A 16,499-nucleotide genomic window follows, 5' to 3' on the forward strand; every position below is an offset into this window, starting at 1 on the left:
CTCAGCTGAGCCTACTTATAATTCATTCAGGCCTGTTTCCATGATGCAAACTTAAATGAACATGTAATAAGGACTGAATAAATGAACAGAAAAACATGAATCAATTGTTCAGTTCCTGACATATACTTAACTGAAGTATATTTACAGACAAAATTGACTTTACTGCGCAAACTGCTCTCTAAATTATTTAAACTCCTTTTCCTTTATTTTTCAGTCACTTTGGAGAAGAGAGCACTAGCAACATTTAACAATTTACTAGATACAACACAGATGACAACACATCTTCTGTGAATCTGTGTGTCAACTACCCAATGTATTTAGCTCATCTCTGATACATAAATAGTAATGCATTGCATGAAAACAAGCCTTGTTGATCTTTCTATGTTGTAATGCTATTCCACAGTCCAGAGAAAAATACCAGTTCCAAAAAAGAAGTTTCCTCAGATAAACATCTATTGTGTTGTTTCTTTTTTTACTTGGTTTCAAAAAGAAGAAACCCAGCAAAGGTAGAGAAGCGTTGATGGTCCCCGTGGAGGGCTCCATTTCCCATTCGCAGCCAAACTTCATCTCCTTTGGCAAGTTTTAGCACAGCACTGTTTCCTGAAGTGTCTGCTTTCCCTTTTGATTCATAGCTAAGGATGAATATTTTAACAAGTCAGTTTTTTGTTTCTCAAAAATGATCAAGCAAACAACTAAAAAAAAAAGAACTAAGAAAGCACATTGTTATCCTGCTTTATATGAGTAAAACTTCCTTGAAAGGCTTGCCGACATTTTTTCAGCTTTATGAGGAAATTCTGGCATCTTTCTGCATTTCATTTCCTAGTCAAATTTTGCACCTTACACCTGATTGCACCTAAATGATGCACCTAATTGCATAATTTCATTCCTTTCTGAAATTCTGGAAGTTTAACTTATGTACTTGTTTCCAGGGCACAGGAACAGGTTTGTTGTTTAAAATAAAACTCTGCTCATTCATCACAACACTCCAGATTTCCTGTGATGCTCTTTTTCCCTTGGATTAATTGCAGCTAATTTTAAATGCCTCCAGGTCATGAGTTTCATGTGAGCTGAGCCCCTGAGCTCCTGGCACAGGCAGTGGGCAGAGACAGGCAGCTCACTCCATCGTGAGGCCTTTCGTTGGAATGTAGATAAGTTCAATATGGGCTAACCTGCTGGCTTTGCCTGAATGTTGGTTCCCTTTCTTCCACCTGTTGCCTTTTCTGACATCAATGCTTCAGGGGGGAATATTTTTTCTTTTGCAGGAAAGATCTATTGGGAATGAAAGCACTCTTTGGTGGTGCTTCAGGTACGGGCTGTTGAAGAAATCTTGACAGTTTAAATGAATGTGCTATCACCTAAGTGCCCAAAATCCAGTGTGATTAATCTAGGCTTTTGTGTCTGTTTATTCAGGCTCAGGAGAGAAGCTTGTTTTTGGCATCAAACCCCTGGCTCGTATTAAAGAAATAATAGTTTTTTCCAAACACATATTTTTTTCAGATATCCATCTGGCTACAAGCTTCTTGACCTGGTCCTTATAGAAGTTGATAAGCTAGACATGAATCATGTTCTTGATGATCCTCCAGCTGACATAAAGAGTTCAGAGACTTTTTTTCCCAAGTGTGCTAATGATAACAAAGCCAGTAAATGGTGGACTTTTGCTTCTTACTCATCCTTACTACTGCAATTTAAATGCTCTCCACCTTTAAAGTAAATTGCTCTCCCCTAATCTTTAACAAGACTGTTACTAGTCTGACAGGCAAAATGAGGATGAAGACATGTTTTAGCAGAATTACAGCATGTTACTGCTGGACTCCAACCCTGACTTGCAATGCTAATTCCTTTCCCCTGAGCTTTGAGAAACTTGTGATCAAGGCTGAATTTTAGGTCCCATATCTGTGGCAGGTATGATCCAAATTTGCAAGTTGAGGGGGGCAAAATACAATAGTTTGTTGGTTATTTTACCCTACAGAATTTCTTCAAAAAATGAACGATTTCATATTTCTTGAAATGTGAGCAAGCTATCACATCTGTGCAACCATGTCTTTTGCATTAAAATGGCCTGGCCCTTCGCTTACCTATATAAGCTGAAAACTGTATTACCATTATGCATCAGGTACACGTACACTTCCTCCACATCTTCATGTTTCATCATGTTGAAGGTGAAGAAATACACCCCTGAAAAGATTACCAAATACAACGTGTTTGCTTCATAGAGGGAGGTAGTCATGCTACAGACTTGTGTTTCTTGATTAGAAAACATAACAGCTGAGGCCAAAATTACCTTCCAGTGGTCAGTGGGTATTTTGCTTCTGCTTATAGTGTGCCAAAATATGATTCATTTTTATTCTGCATATGGCCGGGGTTCAGCCACATCCTGCTCCAGAGAAATAACTGTATTTGAACATGTCAGGACTGCTCATCCCTTCCTTCTCACTGAAAGGAAAATTTCCCGGGGGCTGAGTCCAGTGACCCCTTACCTTCTTGCTCCTGCCCTCTCCCAAAAGAGCATCCTCCAGGCCAGCCAGGGCTCAGCCTCAGAGGCTGTCGGACAGCTGGCGTGTGCCCAGGTCAGGCAGGGCATGAGTGGTTTTAGCAGCACCCACTGCTGCTCACCTGGCTGTACCGCATCCTGAACAATGCAGACATAGCCACTGCTTTCTCTTCTTGCACAACACACCCTTACCATCACCCTTTTTCTTTTTAGCTCTTTCTCTGTCTGAAAAGTGCCAACAATATTGTCAGTGCAACCATGTTATGCGTCACGAGCTGTACAAGACTCCTGCAGGTGGGAAGACAAGCTCCTGGTTCCTTCAGTGGGAGCTTGGAATTTGCATTGAAGTCATTAAATCATTTTGGGTCAAAGTTTATTGACATCCACATATATATTAACCTCAAAAGGAAGCAGCTGTGAGGACACACGCACCTAACTGTCAGCAAGATGTGGTACAGCAAGCTTGGAGGGCCTGACTTTTGTTTAATTTAATATCATTTCCCACAGCAGTGAGTAAATGAATGGCAGGGTGAGAAAGGCCAAGTGAAGGAAGGTGTTTTCAGGCTTTGATTAGACATGTTTTTGGTTATGGCCCTGCCTCCCCCATCTCCTATTGTTCTTCCTGCGCCACATCTGCGTAAGATGGGGGATTGATGCAGCCGAAAAGTAACTCAGGAAAAACTGTAATGCCTCATTTCCAGCCACACATCTGTTGCAGGCCAGCTCACAGCTGAACTGGCGTGAGGGAAGAAGGGCATGAAGAGAGTGACTGGAGGCAGGACGTGGAGGAGGCAACTGTGAAGCTGCTGCTGCTGCAACATCAAGGCCATGGTTATCTCATCACAGTGGCTGAAAGGCTAAAGGTCTCAAAGCAGATGGTCCTGCTTCCTCCCCAGCTCTGGCCATGCCTCTTCCTCCTACCTTTGTGCCAGCACTAGTCTCACTGGCTGGCAAGCCCTCTCTTGGCATGCTCAGTTTCCAATTTCATTTTCCCTGAAAGTAGGCAGCAACAGCTATGCAGAGCGAGTCTCATCAGTGCCTTGTGCAAAGGCAGTTAACTAGTTTCTCATTATTATTGACCACGCTTCTCCCTATGGCTCCCAGAATTGCATTATTTTGTTTTGCAAACACTCACCATTCACTGGAGCACCAAATCTCCCAGTCATGACATCAAAAAAATTCCCAACGTTGGTTTCAACACTACTGAAGATGATCCCACTGTTCTGGTTGCTGAAGTGAGTAGCCATGGAAGCCATGAATGCAACCTGCAAAAACGCAGTTCTTATTCAGGCAGTCATTCACGAAATGCACGTGTGTAGAGGAATCAGCTACAGAATTTTTTCCTGTATTTGCGGTCTGTTTATTTTCCAGACAGAGATGTTCTTCTAGGGCCTGCTCCAAGGCCATTAAACTCCAGTAACAAAACTCCCATTGAATGAAACTGGAAGAGAACTAGGCTTCTTACATTCAATTGGACTATTCATGACTGTAAAAGTAAGTGTATGGGCAAGTGTTTGCAGGTCAGGACCTTCGTTTGGGATTTTATTTACTTTAAGTCTCTCTAGGATGATGCAACAGAAAACTGGTATTGAGATGGATGGTGTTTCTGACAAAAGTGATTTAATTAGTTTTTCTATATTCCCCAGTGCATTTAGACTGGATATTGCTTTTAACTGAATGTGTGAAATAAATAATGCTTGGTAAAATCCATACACATTAGTGTTTCTTGCTAACTACCTTCAGAGATACATTAAGCACTTTTATTGGAGGTCCTCTAGAAGTGCAGTTGCTGGGACTCAACATTCAGTGCTTTTTCTCCCTTACCAGTTGCCCTGTACCCTCAGTCACAACAACAGAGGGTGGTGGAGACTGAAAGAGGAAATTAAGAAAGTGAAAACTGTGCTTCAACTTCATGTTACACTTCTTGCAGTGGGGTGTATTGGCTGTGGAAAATGTTTCATAGGAAGCGGTGGAAAACCTCCCACATTGGACAATTCAAATTACCCTCAGCAAGATAGCAGGGAACGACCCTGCCAACTTGCATGGGTGGGGAAGGGGGTTACCTCTTCTGTGGGTCTGGGATCCCCCCATCTGGCTGTCAGTAAACAGGGTACAGGCAGAATTGCTGCACCTGGGTGCCAGAAGGTCACATAGTGACTTGCTGTTTTATCTCTATCTCTTAACTTCTTAGATGAGAAGTGTTTCATTACAGTTGTTACTGCCCAAAATGGCATTTTTGTCATTTTGACATTTTGACATAAGTGCCATTTACTGTCAAAAATGACTTTTTTCGTGAGATTGCAGCTATACTAGTATTAAAAAAAACCCACCCCAAAGTTCTTTTGATTTCAGATCCAAATGAGAACAAAACCAAAACAGGCAAAATCAAATGCAAGTCTGGATCCAACAATGGAAATCATTAGCTGTCTGCTCAGAAATTTGAGTTGCTCCAGATGTGAGCTGAAAGCTTGGGCTGATTTTCCTTATCCCTGCATGGATGCATTTTCTATGACGGCAAATTGTTAACTTCTTGCTTCTCAGCCAGGATCACATCAAAGTTCATCATGTGTTAAAGGAAAGCAGCTGCAATGGCAGCGTGATGGAATTTATTACTTTTTGTCTAGATTCCATTTCACAGTCTCTTTGACCCCAAGCTACTTTTCTTGTAGCTTGGGGTCAGCTTGGCTGACTCAGCTTAGGTCTCTGATCAGCTTGGCTGATCAGAAGAGTTGAAAAAGATGTCCTTTCTCCCCAGGTCTCATTTTGAAGTAGCAGATCAACATGGACATGCCAAGTCTTTCAAAATAATCCTGTACTTAAATCAGTATTGTATTCAAAAGTGTTTTCTCCTCTACCGACACCCGCTCTAAAATTCGTAAGCATGATGTTAACAAGAAATTATACACGATACTGTGTAATGAATTTTTAAACACATCTGTTAAAAACAGTGATGGAATTCTACTTGGAAATAGGTATAGCAATATGAGCTTTTGTTATTCATCGTCTTTCATTATTCAGTTTTAATTAAATTACTACCACTATCTTTAGGTAAGAAAAAAATGCTGATAGCTCATTTTAAAATTGCAAAAGGATTTATGTTGAATGTAATTACAACAAATATGTTTTTACAATATTCAGCTATAATGTTAATTCCAGTTAATTCTTTAAAAATACTAAAATAATTCTGCTTTATTACAAAAGTCCAGTCATTTTGGAAACTATTTTCATTGTGAATTTTATTCTGTGCAATTATCCTATCTTCATGCAGCCTACAGTGGAGAATTCAAACACGCACAATGCCAAGAAATCCAAAGCCATTTTCCCACACTGCACACGTTGGTTGTACTGTTGATTTTGCTGTTAATTTGCATGTGTTTCATGAGGATATAAAACATATATGAATGACTGTTATTAGGAAACAGTATCCTTCAGTTAAAAGGTGTAGATCTGTAAATAGATCAGAACTTCAGTTTTCCCCATAGTCAGAGTATTTGGAAATGGGATTTCCATTAAAGTGTGTATGTGTGAGTGAGGATGTAAACTCCCTTATAGTTTCTGGAGTTCGATATACTCTGTGGTGTCTGAAGTCCCATTTGCCCAAAAGCAGCGGTGACTGTCAGATTAAGCTGAGTTGTTCTTCTAGGTCCTCAGTAATTGTAATGGGAGCAGAGATGCTTCCCTCACATGTAGGCTCTCTGGAGCTGAATCTGACTGCAATCACTTGCCCACGCAAATGCACCTAGTGCCATCTGAAGTACTTTAGGATTCCCACACACAGGGCTGGCTGATCTGACCTACAGAAGCCCCTTCCACAGTGGCAGCTGCAGACCAGAAGGGATACATCTCAAAGGCTTGCCATGCATCTAAATCTTGCCTGTAGCACCTTAGCTGCGCCACATCATAGAGATAGTCACGTCTTCCTGCTGCTGCAGGTGAACTGCTCGTATATTGCTACACTGCAGTTTACAGTGTGGACAACTCTTTTAAATCCCCTTTGCAACAGCAACCAAGGGCCTTAGTTATCAAAGTCCCATTTACTTTCAGTTGCCTTAGGGACAGAACTACACCATGCCTCTGCTGTACTGCAGGTATATATAGATAGATAGATAGATAGATAGATAGATAGATATACCTAAGCTCTCTGCCATCTGCCAGATTCCTGGGACATGAAGAAACTCTAATGCAAAAGCTATGGGACTATGCCAACAGAGTGCTGAGCCCAAACAAATATATCCCATCCCTCAGCAAAGCTTATGAGCTCAGGCTTGAACCCATGTTTTAATGCTCATCTGGCTTTTGGATAGTTCATTCATAGCAGAACCTACCTGCTTCTCTACCTATTTAAGGTATCTAGACATATAAAACCACAGATAGCTACTGACAGGTATTTTTCAAAACCAGAGGACTTCTGTCTGCACTCAGAGGTTTTGTCCCCATACTTTGAGGAGTTGGATACATATGCTTCTGAGAATCTCACAAAGCCTGACTGACCTGAGAAGCATGCGCCTGAGTGACTCCTTTACTCTTTTCAGGTGCCATAGGAAGCACATTATGTATGCAATACAGCTTGATAGGAAAATTACAGTCCCCACTATTCTCCTTTAATGACCCAGATACTGGCTTTCTGCCATAAAAGTGAACTATATCTGTTCCTTCCTGCCCATTTCTCAGCTAGATTCTTACTCTAAAGAAAGACTAAGCCCTGATGTCTTTCTTTTCCAGGAAGATCTGGCAGAACACATTTGGCAGTCATGACAAGGGCTATATATGTCTCTCACTGTACTAATTTACAGAGGGATTTGCTTCTTAAGTATCTTACAGTAGTTAGGTGCTGCTTTTCAGAGAAGAAAACCATAACCTGAAACTGTTGCAGCCAACACAAGCCAGAGATTTTGTACCTGTAGCTCTGGGGGAATCCCAGGGTAACCCTTCTCGCCTTTGGGTCCATGGTGGCCACGTTCTCCCCTCGGTCCCATATCTCCTTTGTCTCCTTTCTCACCTTTGGCTCCTTCCTGGCCAGTTGCTCCATTATTTCCATTGTTTCCATGATTTCCTTGAAGGAAACAGACCTTTCTGTTTAACTTAAGTAATTTCATATAATATATTTTAACACATAACTGCGACAGGGTCCTTTTCCACCAGTTTGCATAACATAGACTTTTCAGCACCATAAAACCCAGGTTGAGCTGCCATGGGTAAGAAACAGCTGTGTGGTTAAGCTGAAGGTGAAGGTTTTGATGAGCAAATTTCCAGAAGGATATAGATTGATGTTTCAGAGTTAACTCTCATGCTATCTTGGTGTTGCTGTATAAACTGCCAATGTCTCAAGTCATTGTGTTGTTGGGGAGATGTGCAAGGACAAGACCTCAGTGGATGAGAGGCGCAATGAAAGCGAAAGGCACTGCCTATTGATGCATACCGGGTAGCCTGCATAAGCACTCTTGCTTTTCCTTTTGTGTAAAAACTTATTTCCTGATAATTTAAGTTTATTAGTATAGGATAAGATAATTCTGAGTAACATTTTGCTGTCTTTAAAACATGTCTACACAAATGAAGAATGGCTGTAGCCTTTAACAAGCTAAAAGACCCATCTGTGCCGAAAAGAGGAGAGTGTGCATTCTCAGGGTGCTGGTTAGCTTGAAGGGATTGATTGATTGCATGCTCCTAGATTTAAAGAAAGACAAAATTTTTACAATGAAGCTTTTCTGAGATGGCTTCTTGTAAAAAGGGTCATTATAAAAACATATTCCTGCATCTGCAGGAATAAGTAAGTATGACTTACTTCCTGATGTTTACTGAGGAAATTACTGAGCAAATGTCTATGCAACTGACAAACTTTTAAAGTTGGCTAGAATCACTGAGCAATTATTATGCCTACCTGAAGCAAAAGCTTGACCTTTCAAGTAATTACTCAGGGGATTAATTAGTGTTGTCATTGTTCTAATTCTACCTGAATTGAAATTAGATTCTTTACCACTCTGCTTGTTCTCTGGTTAGTCACTCTGGTTATAAATTTACAAGAAGAATGGTGTTGTTTGATAGATCAAATCTAATGATTAAGTGATTCTTCAGAGTTTTTGTATTGAGAAAAAAAAATCCTTAAAACAAGGAAGCTAAATGGTGGAAGAAATTAAGCAAATTTTTGTTTGGGTAGAGGAATCAGTAACTCTTAAAAATAACAAGAATGATCCTTCATGTAAAGCTGGAACTACTTCTCTACCGCTTCAGAACAGAAGTCTGCAAGCGACAGTTGATTCAATCAAGGGAAAAGGAGCTGTTGTCGTTCCCCTTACAGGCACAATGATATGAAATGCAGCAGATGATGGAGACAGAGGAATTCCAGGGTGCAGAAGGTTGCTGTCGGCCATACATTTGTGGCATCCTGTGGTGACAAGAAGTGTGACTGAGATACATCCTCGCATGAGGAAAGGGCAAAGCTGGGACTGGGCTGTGTCCCAGTATATCCACTGCAGCCTTGAAAGTGTGGGTCTAATACAAAATTGTGTCCTGCTTCTAAGAAGCCAACAATTTATTAATATGTAATGCAATATTTCTGCACAAGAGGCCTCACCATTAGATTTCTCTTACTTCTGTAATGGTCAATAGTATGTTTATAAAGGGTCGGTGCATGAATAGCTTACAGCAGGCTAATACCAAATATGCCTATTACCTTGTTTTGCCTAATACCCAAATGTCAAAGTAACAATTTATTTCAATATTTTGCCAGCTGAAGCTAGTTATTGAAACACTTCATTAACTCGGATTTAACTTCATAACCGTCAGATTTAAGTGTTACTGTAAACTGTTTCTACCGAAAATCACTACATTAATTTTTTTTGTGTATGGTCATGTCTGTTACTGTCAGTACATTTGTGAGAGAAGGATTATGAAATTGCATTTTTGTTGTGATAACAGAAGATGTAAGCTTTTGAAGAGGAGACAAATCTGTCAGTCAGTGACATGTTCATTTACATTATATGTCTGCTTTAGGAAAGGTGACTTTCAAATCCCTGAAGGTAGCTGCTGTAACAAACTTACACCAACATGCAACTATCTTTTTCCCTTCTCTAGGCTCTTCTTTTTCCATAGCAATTATCAGATTGAAGTATACCCTTTTCTTGTGTATCCTGTTCTTCTGTGTGCATTTTTAATGTAAAAAAAAAAGGGACTTTTTATTATGGAAGACAAGAAGAAAGAAGGAAAAGAAGAAATTTCTATGATTGAATAAAAGCATGTGTGTCTCTGTAAAATATCGGCTAGCAGTACGCTAGATGAAAAAAGTTCCTGAATACAGTACACAATAGCATAGCTGGATATTCAAAGGTGATCGCAATAATCAACTCCAGAGAACAAGTTCTTCCAACTTTAATGGAAGCTTCATGCTGCTTTGAGAAGAGAGACCAATTTGCCCCAGAAAAGTAATGAGATTACTTTCAGTATGAATTTGTGAAAGCTGAATTTTAATAACAAAGGGATTTTCACTGGAAAAGACTTTAGACTCTAACTGAAAATCTCTGTCCCCCAGAAATGACAGAAAAACTTGTTTCTGAATATGTCCCCAAATACTGATGTTTGGACCATTTGCTGATATTTCATAGAATACCCTGTAATTTATAGCCTGTAATTAGACTGATCAAAAAAATCAATTAAACTTCATCTTTACCTGGCATCCCAGGGGGCCCGGGAGGTCCTGGGGGCCCTTGGTACAGTCGAACTCCAAAGTCACCACGGCAGCAGGAACTACAGTCTGGATTCTGCGGTCCAGTTTGAGGGGGCTAAGTGCACAAAAATAAGCTTTAAATAGCTCATTCATGGAGAGCATCAATCATATGCCTGTCATTTACAGGGTCTTCATTATATATTCTTTGTTTATATACTTGCTAAGTTTTCACAACACTTATCTGGGCTGAAATCTCCCATACTTGGGTTGTCCCTGAAGATGTTATTTTTGGAAGATTTAAGGGAATAGCTCTTCAAGTGTTCTAAGAGCTATATGAATATTAAAAAAACCCGACTTGTACTGTCAAATAATTAGGGTTTTGAAAATAAAATAATACCAAGTAATGAAAGTTAGATGAATATTTCTGTTAGGTTCCTATCCTGCTTTTCACTGATCCCACATTTCAGCTGACCTTTCTTGACAAACAAGCCTATGTAATGAGTGGTAGGACACAAGGGACTTCATTTGACCTTCAGAAATGAACTGTCCTCCACTAAACATAAAGAAAACTGTGTTGGACTGCCTGAAGGAGATGTTCAAAAATGTCTGTGCAGCATATTCCTGTTCATGGCCCCAGACTTGCATATTTACAGGCTACTAAAGTGGCAAGAACCTAAAAAAGTGCCAAGATACATGACAAAAATTTGAACTGACCACAACACCTGGTGTTGCGGACATTTGATTATTTGTAGTTGCAGGTGTGTAACTATGAAAACCTGTTTATATGCGGAAACCGATATAGCAGCGTAAATAAACTAATGAGTTTATTATACACAGCTCAGCTACTGTAATAATAGCTTGATAATAGTTTTTCTTCAGTGCTTTTATTTCCCAAATTATTGTATTTTTACTAATTAAGTTTCATTCAATCCTGGATGGATTTGGTAACTAGGCTCTTGCGATGATTTAGCGATCACAAATCTTCCGATGGGTCAGCCGAGGTAGAGGTCCAGGGTTTGATTTTATTTCTCTACCTCCTTCTCATTTCTCCTTCTTTGTTTCTTTTTCCCTGCAATTCTTTGCTATTATCCTGAGGTGCACATCTGCAGTTCTTAAATTCTGGAGGGGGATAGTCACACCAGTCTGACTGCTACTTTTCCCTAATCATTCTACTGTTTGTCTTCCTTCCCTTTCTTTTCACTCGTCTTGATCATCCTTGAATTACTTGCCTAATGCAGACTTATTGGTTTAACGGCAGAAAACGAGCCTCTGGTGGGATAGGAGCTGCCAAATGAACGTATAGGTGTGCTGTATTCCTGCCCTCAAGGTCACCAGCTGGCTTGATCTGAAACAGTAGAGCTTTCTGCCCATGTTTTGAACAATACCAAACACACCCCCCGAATTCATTAATTTCAAGAGGCTTGGGAGTTTATGTTTATGGATACAGAAAACCCCTTTCATGCCACCAAAATACTGCAACTCCTCCAACGGGACAGACACATGCCCTCTCCAGCTGGAACTGCCAACAGTGGAGCTACCATGGGAATAAAGGCTGACCTGACAGCTCAACAAATACGCGTCATATTCAAAGAATTATGGATATGTTAAGACTTTCCGGTGGGCAGAAGGGCTTCATATTTATGGGGGTTTGGTCAATACTATGCTTTTTACCTTAATTCTTGATAAGGTCTATATTTTATGAGAAAAATGAGTTCTGCCTGTGGGACTGTCTGTTCCTGGAGAACCTGTTTGTCTCTTTCTTGCTGTTTTATCTCTCCCAGTTGTAAGGAAGAACATAACTGACAATCACCAGACACACTGTTTAAAGCTTTCCTAATATGAGAGAAGAAGTAGCCCTGCTTTCATCTCATTTTCAGCCCTTGAAGGGGAGCCAAGTACAAGAGGACTGGAATTGCACAAGCATTTTGCACCACCTGAAATGCTAATGTTGAGTGTTGCACTGGGATTAAAATCTCCAGCTCTTTTGTGATGGTGCTTCATATTCATATTAAATGAGAAGGTAAATGACATACATAACTGCCAAGAGCAAATAACTCATATCAGCCTAGAAATATCCAAAGACTTGGAGCTGTGGATTATAGGTAAGCGAAGCATGAAACCAGCAAACTGGACTGCACGTGAGACTCTCTCTGTGCAGTTGAGATTTGTTTTTTACCCAATGCACTGAAATCCTGAATGACATTATTAGCTAACCAGCTATCTTATCATAAAATAGATACTAGTGCTGGTCATAACCAAATGCTATTTGGCATTTACCTCTCGAAAAGCTCAGCAGGTTATTACGTGTGAAATGAGGCAAGTCCTGCCTGCCTGGTTGTATTAGAACAGTTCCACTGACTTCAAAATAACTACTTATGCAAGTCATAAAGTAGTGTTGACTTATTATTTTTACTGATCCTTTGACTAGGAGGAAAAAAATGTTCACAGTCAGCTGCCAAGAACAGTGAATATTCAGGATACTCTTTTAATGTCTAAAAACAAAGAACTTCATGAAGAGTACATTTAAAGGGAAAACCTGTTCCTAAAGTAAAATTACACTCAAATGGGACAGAGAGATTAATTACAACCTACTTGCCAAAGGTGTCCTATGCAGCCGTTTACACATAAATTTTATTGCACAATGAATCTTTGGCATTGCTCTCAGAACATGAATATGATTTAGGAGTTTGTGAAATGCATCTGCCACATTGATATCCTAATACAGATAGAAAACTAGAATTATTTCTGAGGCTTTTGCTGAATTTCCTATGATTTAGTATGTAGGAGGCAGTTCTAGGCACCAGATGGTCTATAAAATTCTCTTAACTTAAAGCTGCGAACGAATCATATTGGAGACCCAGCCCTTTTTCACTTCCTGATTAATTTTATGGTTTTCTGTTATATTGTCTAAGACAATACAGAAGACAAGTAATGTACATCCACTATTCTTGGCTCCTGTTCTGAACGCAGAATAGCATGTCTCTGTGGGCACTGAGGCCATCCATGCCCCTTCTCTAGCAAAGAATTAAACAAACCAAAATTGCCAAAGTTGAGGGTAAAACACCAGTAGGTTGAGGGCTACCCAAAGGTTTTCCAAGAGCAACTTGAAAAGGAAGAATGCGTCTGGCATGGCTGTCCCCAGTCACTAAGGGTTCTTATGCTTGAAAAATGCACGTTTTGTTTTGCGCAAGTTACCAGCAGCATGGAAACTGGCCTTGTACCCAATCCAGCAAAGACCAATGCTATTGTCTCTATTCCACAACAGGGAATGGGACCATTAAAACACTTTAGCAAGAGAGTGAAATTCTCCAGCCAGAGCTAAGATAATCAAGTAGGGACTGAGGGGTGAAACAGCTTTCAGATAGCTCAAGGGGAAGAGAGAGGTTTGACATGAATTAAAACATGTCTGTGCCACCTTTGTTCCTCCTCTGTCTGGAAATCCCTGAAGTATAGAGATAGAAAATACCTATTGCGTCAGCCACTCTGTGATGAATTATCCCTGTCATGCATCTGCTAATGCTCCATTTCATTTCAGTAAGCCAAAAATTGCATCATTTCCCCAGGAAAGATGGCTTCTTAGAGAGGGTCTGGCAGGTAAATGACTGCCATCAGCTGTACTCGCTGGGCTCAGTTTTAATGTCACAGCCTCTTCCCCCAGCAGGCAACTCCAAACATGTTGCATTAAACTCTCTGAGGAGAGACATATGCACCCCAAACACAGTGACACTTTCTGTGAGGGAGAGTTTGACCCCTAAAAAAGTTGCAATTTTGTATTAAATCCTGCATTATCTGAAATTATGTTGAGTTAGAGGGGAATCTTCTTTAAGTACCAATAATATATGGTCTGTGGTATGCAGCTGCACAATTCTCTCTGCAGTAAAGAGGTATGCACACACCAGCTGGCTCATTGGACTATATATCTGATGGTTTACACTGTTTATATACTGCAAGTGCAATTTAACATACCTACAGTTAAATATCTGTTTTGCTGAGTTTTGATCTATTGCACTGGTGGAACATATAACTCCTGCCCAAGAAATATGAAATGCAAAACACCATGAAATTTAAATACAGGGAATGTAGTGGTGGATTAAACCTATCCCTATACTTGGGTGTGTTTCAGTTCTTCAAGCCTAGGACATGATTAAAATCAAATCTCCTATCTGCTTATCGTGAAGTAGGTTATTATTCAACACTTGTCTGCATGTCCATGATTTTTGGAATTCAAAATATCATAGCTTGATCTGAAAGAATTTTAAAAAACAAATGAAGGTGAACTATACAGGACTCAAACATTTGTATCAGCAATAGGAACAAAACACTCACGTTCTTGTTGTTTCTAAAAAACATCAAAAAAATTTCATTTGAGTGGAATTTTGTTTTGCCTAGTGCTAGAAAAAGCTTCATCTTCTGCCCTTCAGATTTTTACTTTTAAATTTGGAATGCAATATTTTATGTATAATCAAATTATGCCATTTTTCCTTTGCTGTGAGCTAATGACTATAATATCTAAAATGCCATGTAGAAGGCATAGAAAGATTCCCAGGTTAAAACGCAGATACTACAGATGATTTAGAGTTACATTCCAAGCCTTTTTTCCTCTGAAACTGTCAAGTTGATATATATTGTTAAATCTACCCATTACATTAGTATCTGTTTTTTTCAAGCTATTGCTTAGAATAAAATTTTTGAACACTCAGAATTTCATTATGTTTGTCTCAAGCTCAAAAGAATATACTTTATATACATAATTTTCAAGTAAAGTTATTCTCTGATATTTGAATCTTTCCAAATTCCTCTATAAATTCTGTAATTTTCCTTCACATCCAAATGAGTTAACAGAATCTAAAACTTTAATATATTAAATAAGTAATACCTTGAAATCATTAAGAGACTGTATATCAGAATATAAGATTGCACAGGATCAGAGTTTCAGCAAAACAAACAGCTGCTGTCTAGTTGAAACCAGTGTCCCCAACCACTGCTGATTCTACCAGCTCATTAAAAGATCCTATAAAGCAACCCAGCAGGATACAGACCAATACACAGCTTTAATAAAAATAATTTCATAAATATATCACTAATAATCTTAGCAAAAAAAAAAAAGATCTCATTAGCTTTAAAGATATCTTTAGAAGATTAATTCAGAGTACCTGGACTCTATCTGAGGTAGTCAGTTCTACATCATCTACCTCTGGTCTCAGGACTTTTTGGTCTGTAGAAGTGCTATTATCAACAGTCCACTCTATAAGTTGACTCCGCTGTTTCAATATTTCCCTGCTTCTGGAACCTTTATGGCCAGTCTGGTGATGACTTTGCAATACTTTGGCCACTGGTTTATAAGATCTTCTGCTCACCTCCATGTATTCATCTTGACACAGGCAAAATGGAAGAAAAAATAAAGCCAGTAGATGCCAACTGATGAAATCCTTCTCTGCCATGTTATTCAAAATAATTTTTCAGGAGTCCAGCAAATGCCTTGCAGAAGGAGAACCTCTTTGCTGCACCAGGAGTTATGTGGTCCTTTCAGCTTTTCCACTAGTAAGCCTGGCACTGAGACTAGTACCAGGTTTTATACGGTTGCGTGCAATAAATAAAACTAAAAATGCCAAAGTGACAGGATCCTTCATCCAAAATCAGTCATGCTCCTTTAAACAAACCAGGCATTATTCACCACTTCACCACCACAAGGAAAATTGATTTGTATGCTGGAAGTGACCACAGCATTTAACGGACTCCCGTGGTTCCTATTTGGGGGCATTAAAAAATGTATCACCTTTTCTTTGGCATGTTTTTGTTTAAGTGTGAAAAAATGTGATGGAAATGGAGAACATGTGGCTAATGGTTTACGCTCCTTGATTAGACATGGAAAGGCTGTGAATTCACACTCTTAAATGTCTTTTGGACACAGTCACCTTCCTTATTTGCCAGGAAATTCACACACACAACTGCGTCAGCCCAGTCCCAAAAATCCTTCCAAGAGCAATTAGGAAACAAAAGCACAAGAGGAGCTTTTGCATATGATCCTGACCCAATGGCTGTTTCTGACTATGCTTTTCATTCACTGAAAGAAAAATATTGAATTTCTGTCGGTTGGCCAACAGTGGAAGGAGACTGGGTTAGTAGCTCTGAAAAACTGGGTTGAATTCAGATTCACAGAGCCCCATTTCTCAGCATTAGTTCAACCTACTCAGCCAGGCAATATTTTTTCCCTTGAGTTCCCAGTGTTTTGCTAAATGCAACTGCCAAACCAAGTTTTATATCTTCGCTGCCAAGTAAATATAAATTTACCAGGGGCTTATTTCAGACTAAAAGAATCAAATTATATATGTATAATAATATCCTTAT

At 39.5% G+C, this 16,499-nt stretch overlaps 1 protein-coding gene across 1 annotated transcript; it reads right to left on the reverse strand.

Moving 5' to 3' along the window:
* Positions 1-472: 472 nt before the first annotated feature.
* C1QTNF3 (C1q and TNF related 3) lies at positions 473-15,592 on the reverse strand. Its single transcript, XM_072859952.1, has 6 exons — positions 15,305-15,592; positions 10,155-10,266; positions 7,390-7,544; positions 3,627-3,756; positions 2,076-2,175; positions 473-632 (listed from the first exon to the last, which is right to left on the reverse strand). The coding sequence occupies exons 1-6, from the start codon at positions 15,590-15,592 to the stop codon at positions 473-475; spliced, it is 945 nt and encodes a 314-aa protein (XP_072716053.1).
* Between the last annotated feature and the right edge of the window lie 907 nt (positions 15,593-16,499).

The sequence above is a fragment of the Ciconia boyciana genome, chromosome 4 (genome assembly GCF_034638445.1).
Source record: "Ciconia boyciana chromosome 4, ASM3463844v1, whole genome shotgun sequence".
Classification (NCBI taxonomy): Eukaryota; Metazoa; Chordata; class Aves; order Ciconiiformes; family Ciconiidae; genus Ciconia; species Ciconia boyciana.

Bases quoted from the DNA above. Each gene is read 5' to 3' on its own strand.
- C1QTNF3 (XM_072859952.1), bottom strand. From the start codon at position 15,592: ATGGCAGAGAAGGATTTCATCAGTTGGCATCTACTGGCTTTATTTTTT. The intron at 7,545-10,154 runs GTAAAGATGAAG...GTTTCCTTCAAG, and splicing joins CGGGCCCCCTGGGATGCCAG to GAAATCATGGAAACAATGGA. The intron at 2,176-3,626 runs GTGAGTGTTTGC...TAATCTTTTCAG, and splicing joins ATTTGGTGCTCCAGTGAATG to GGGTGTATTTCTTCACCTTC.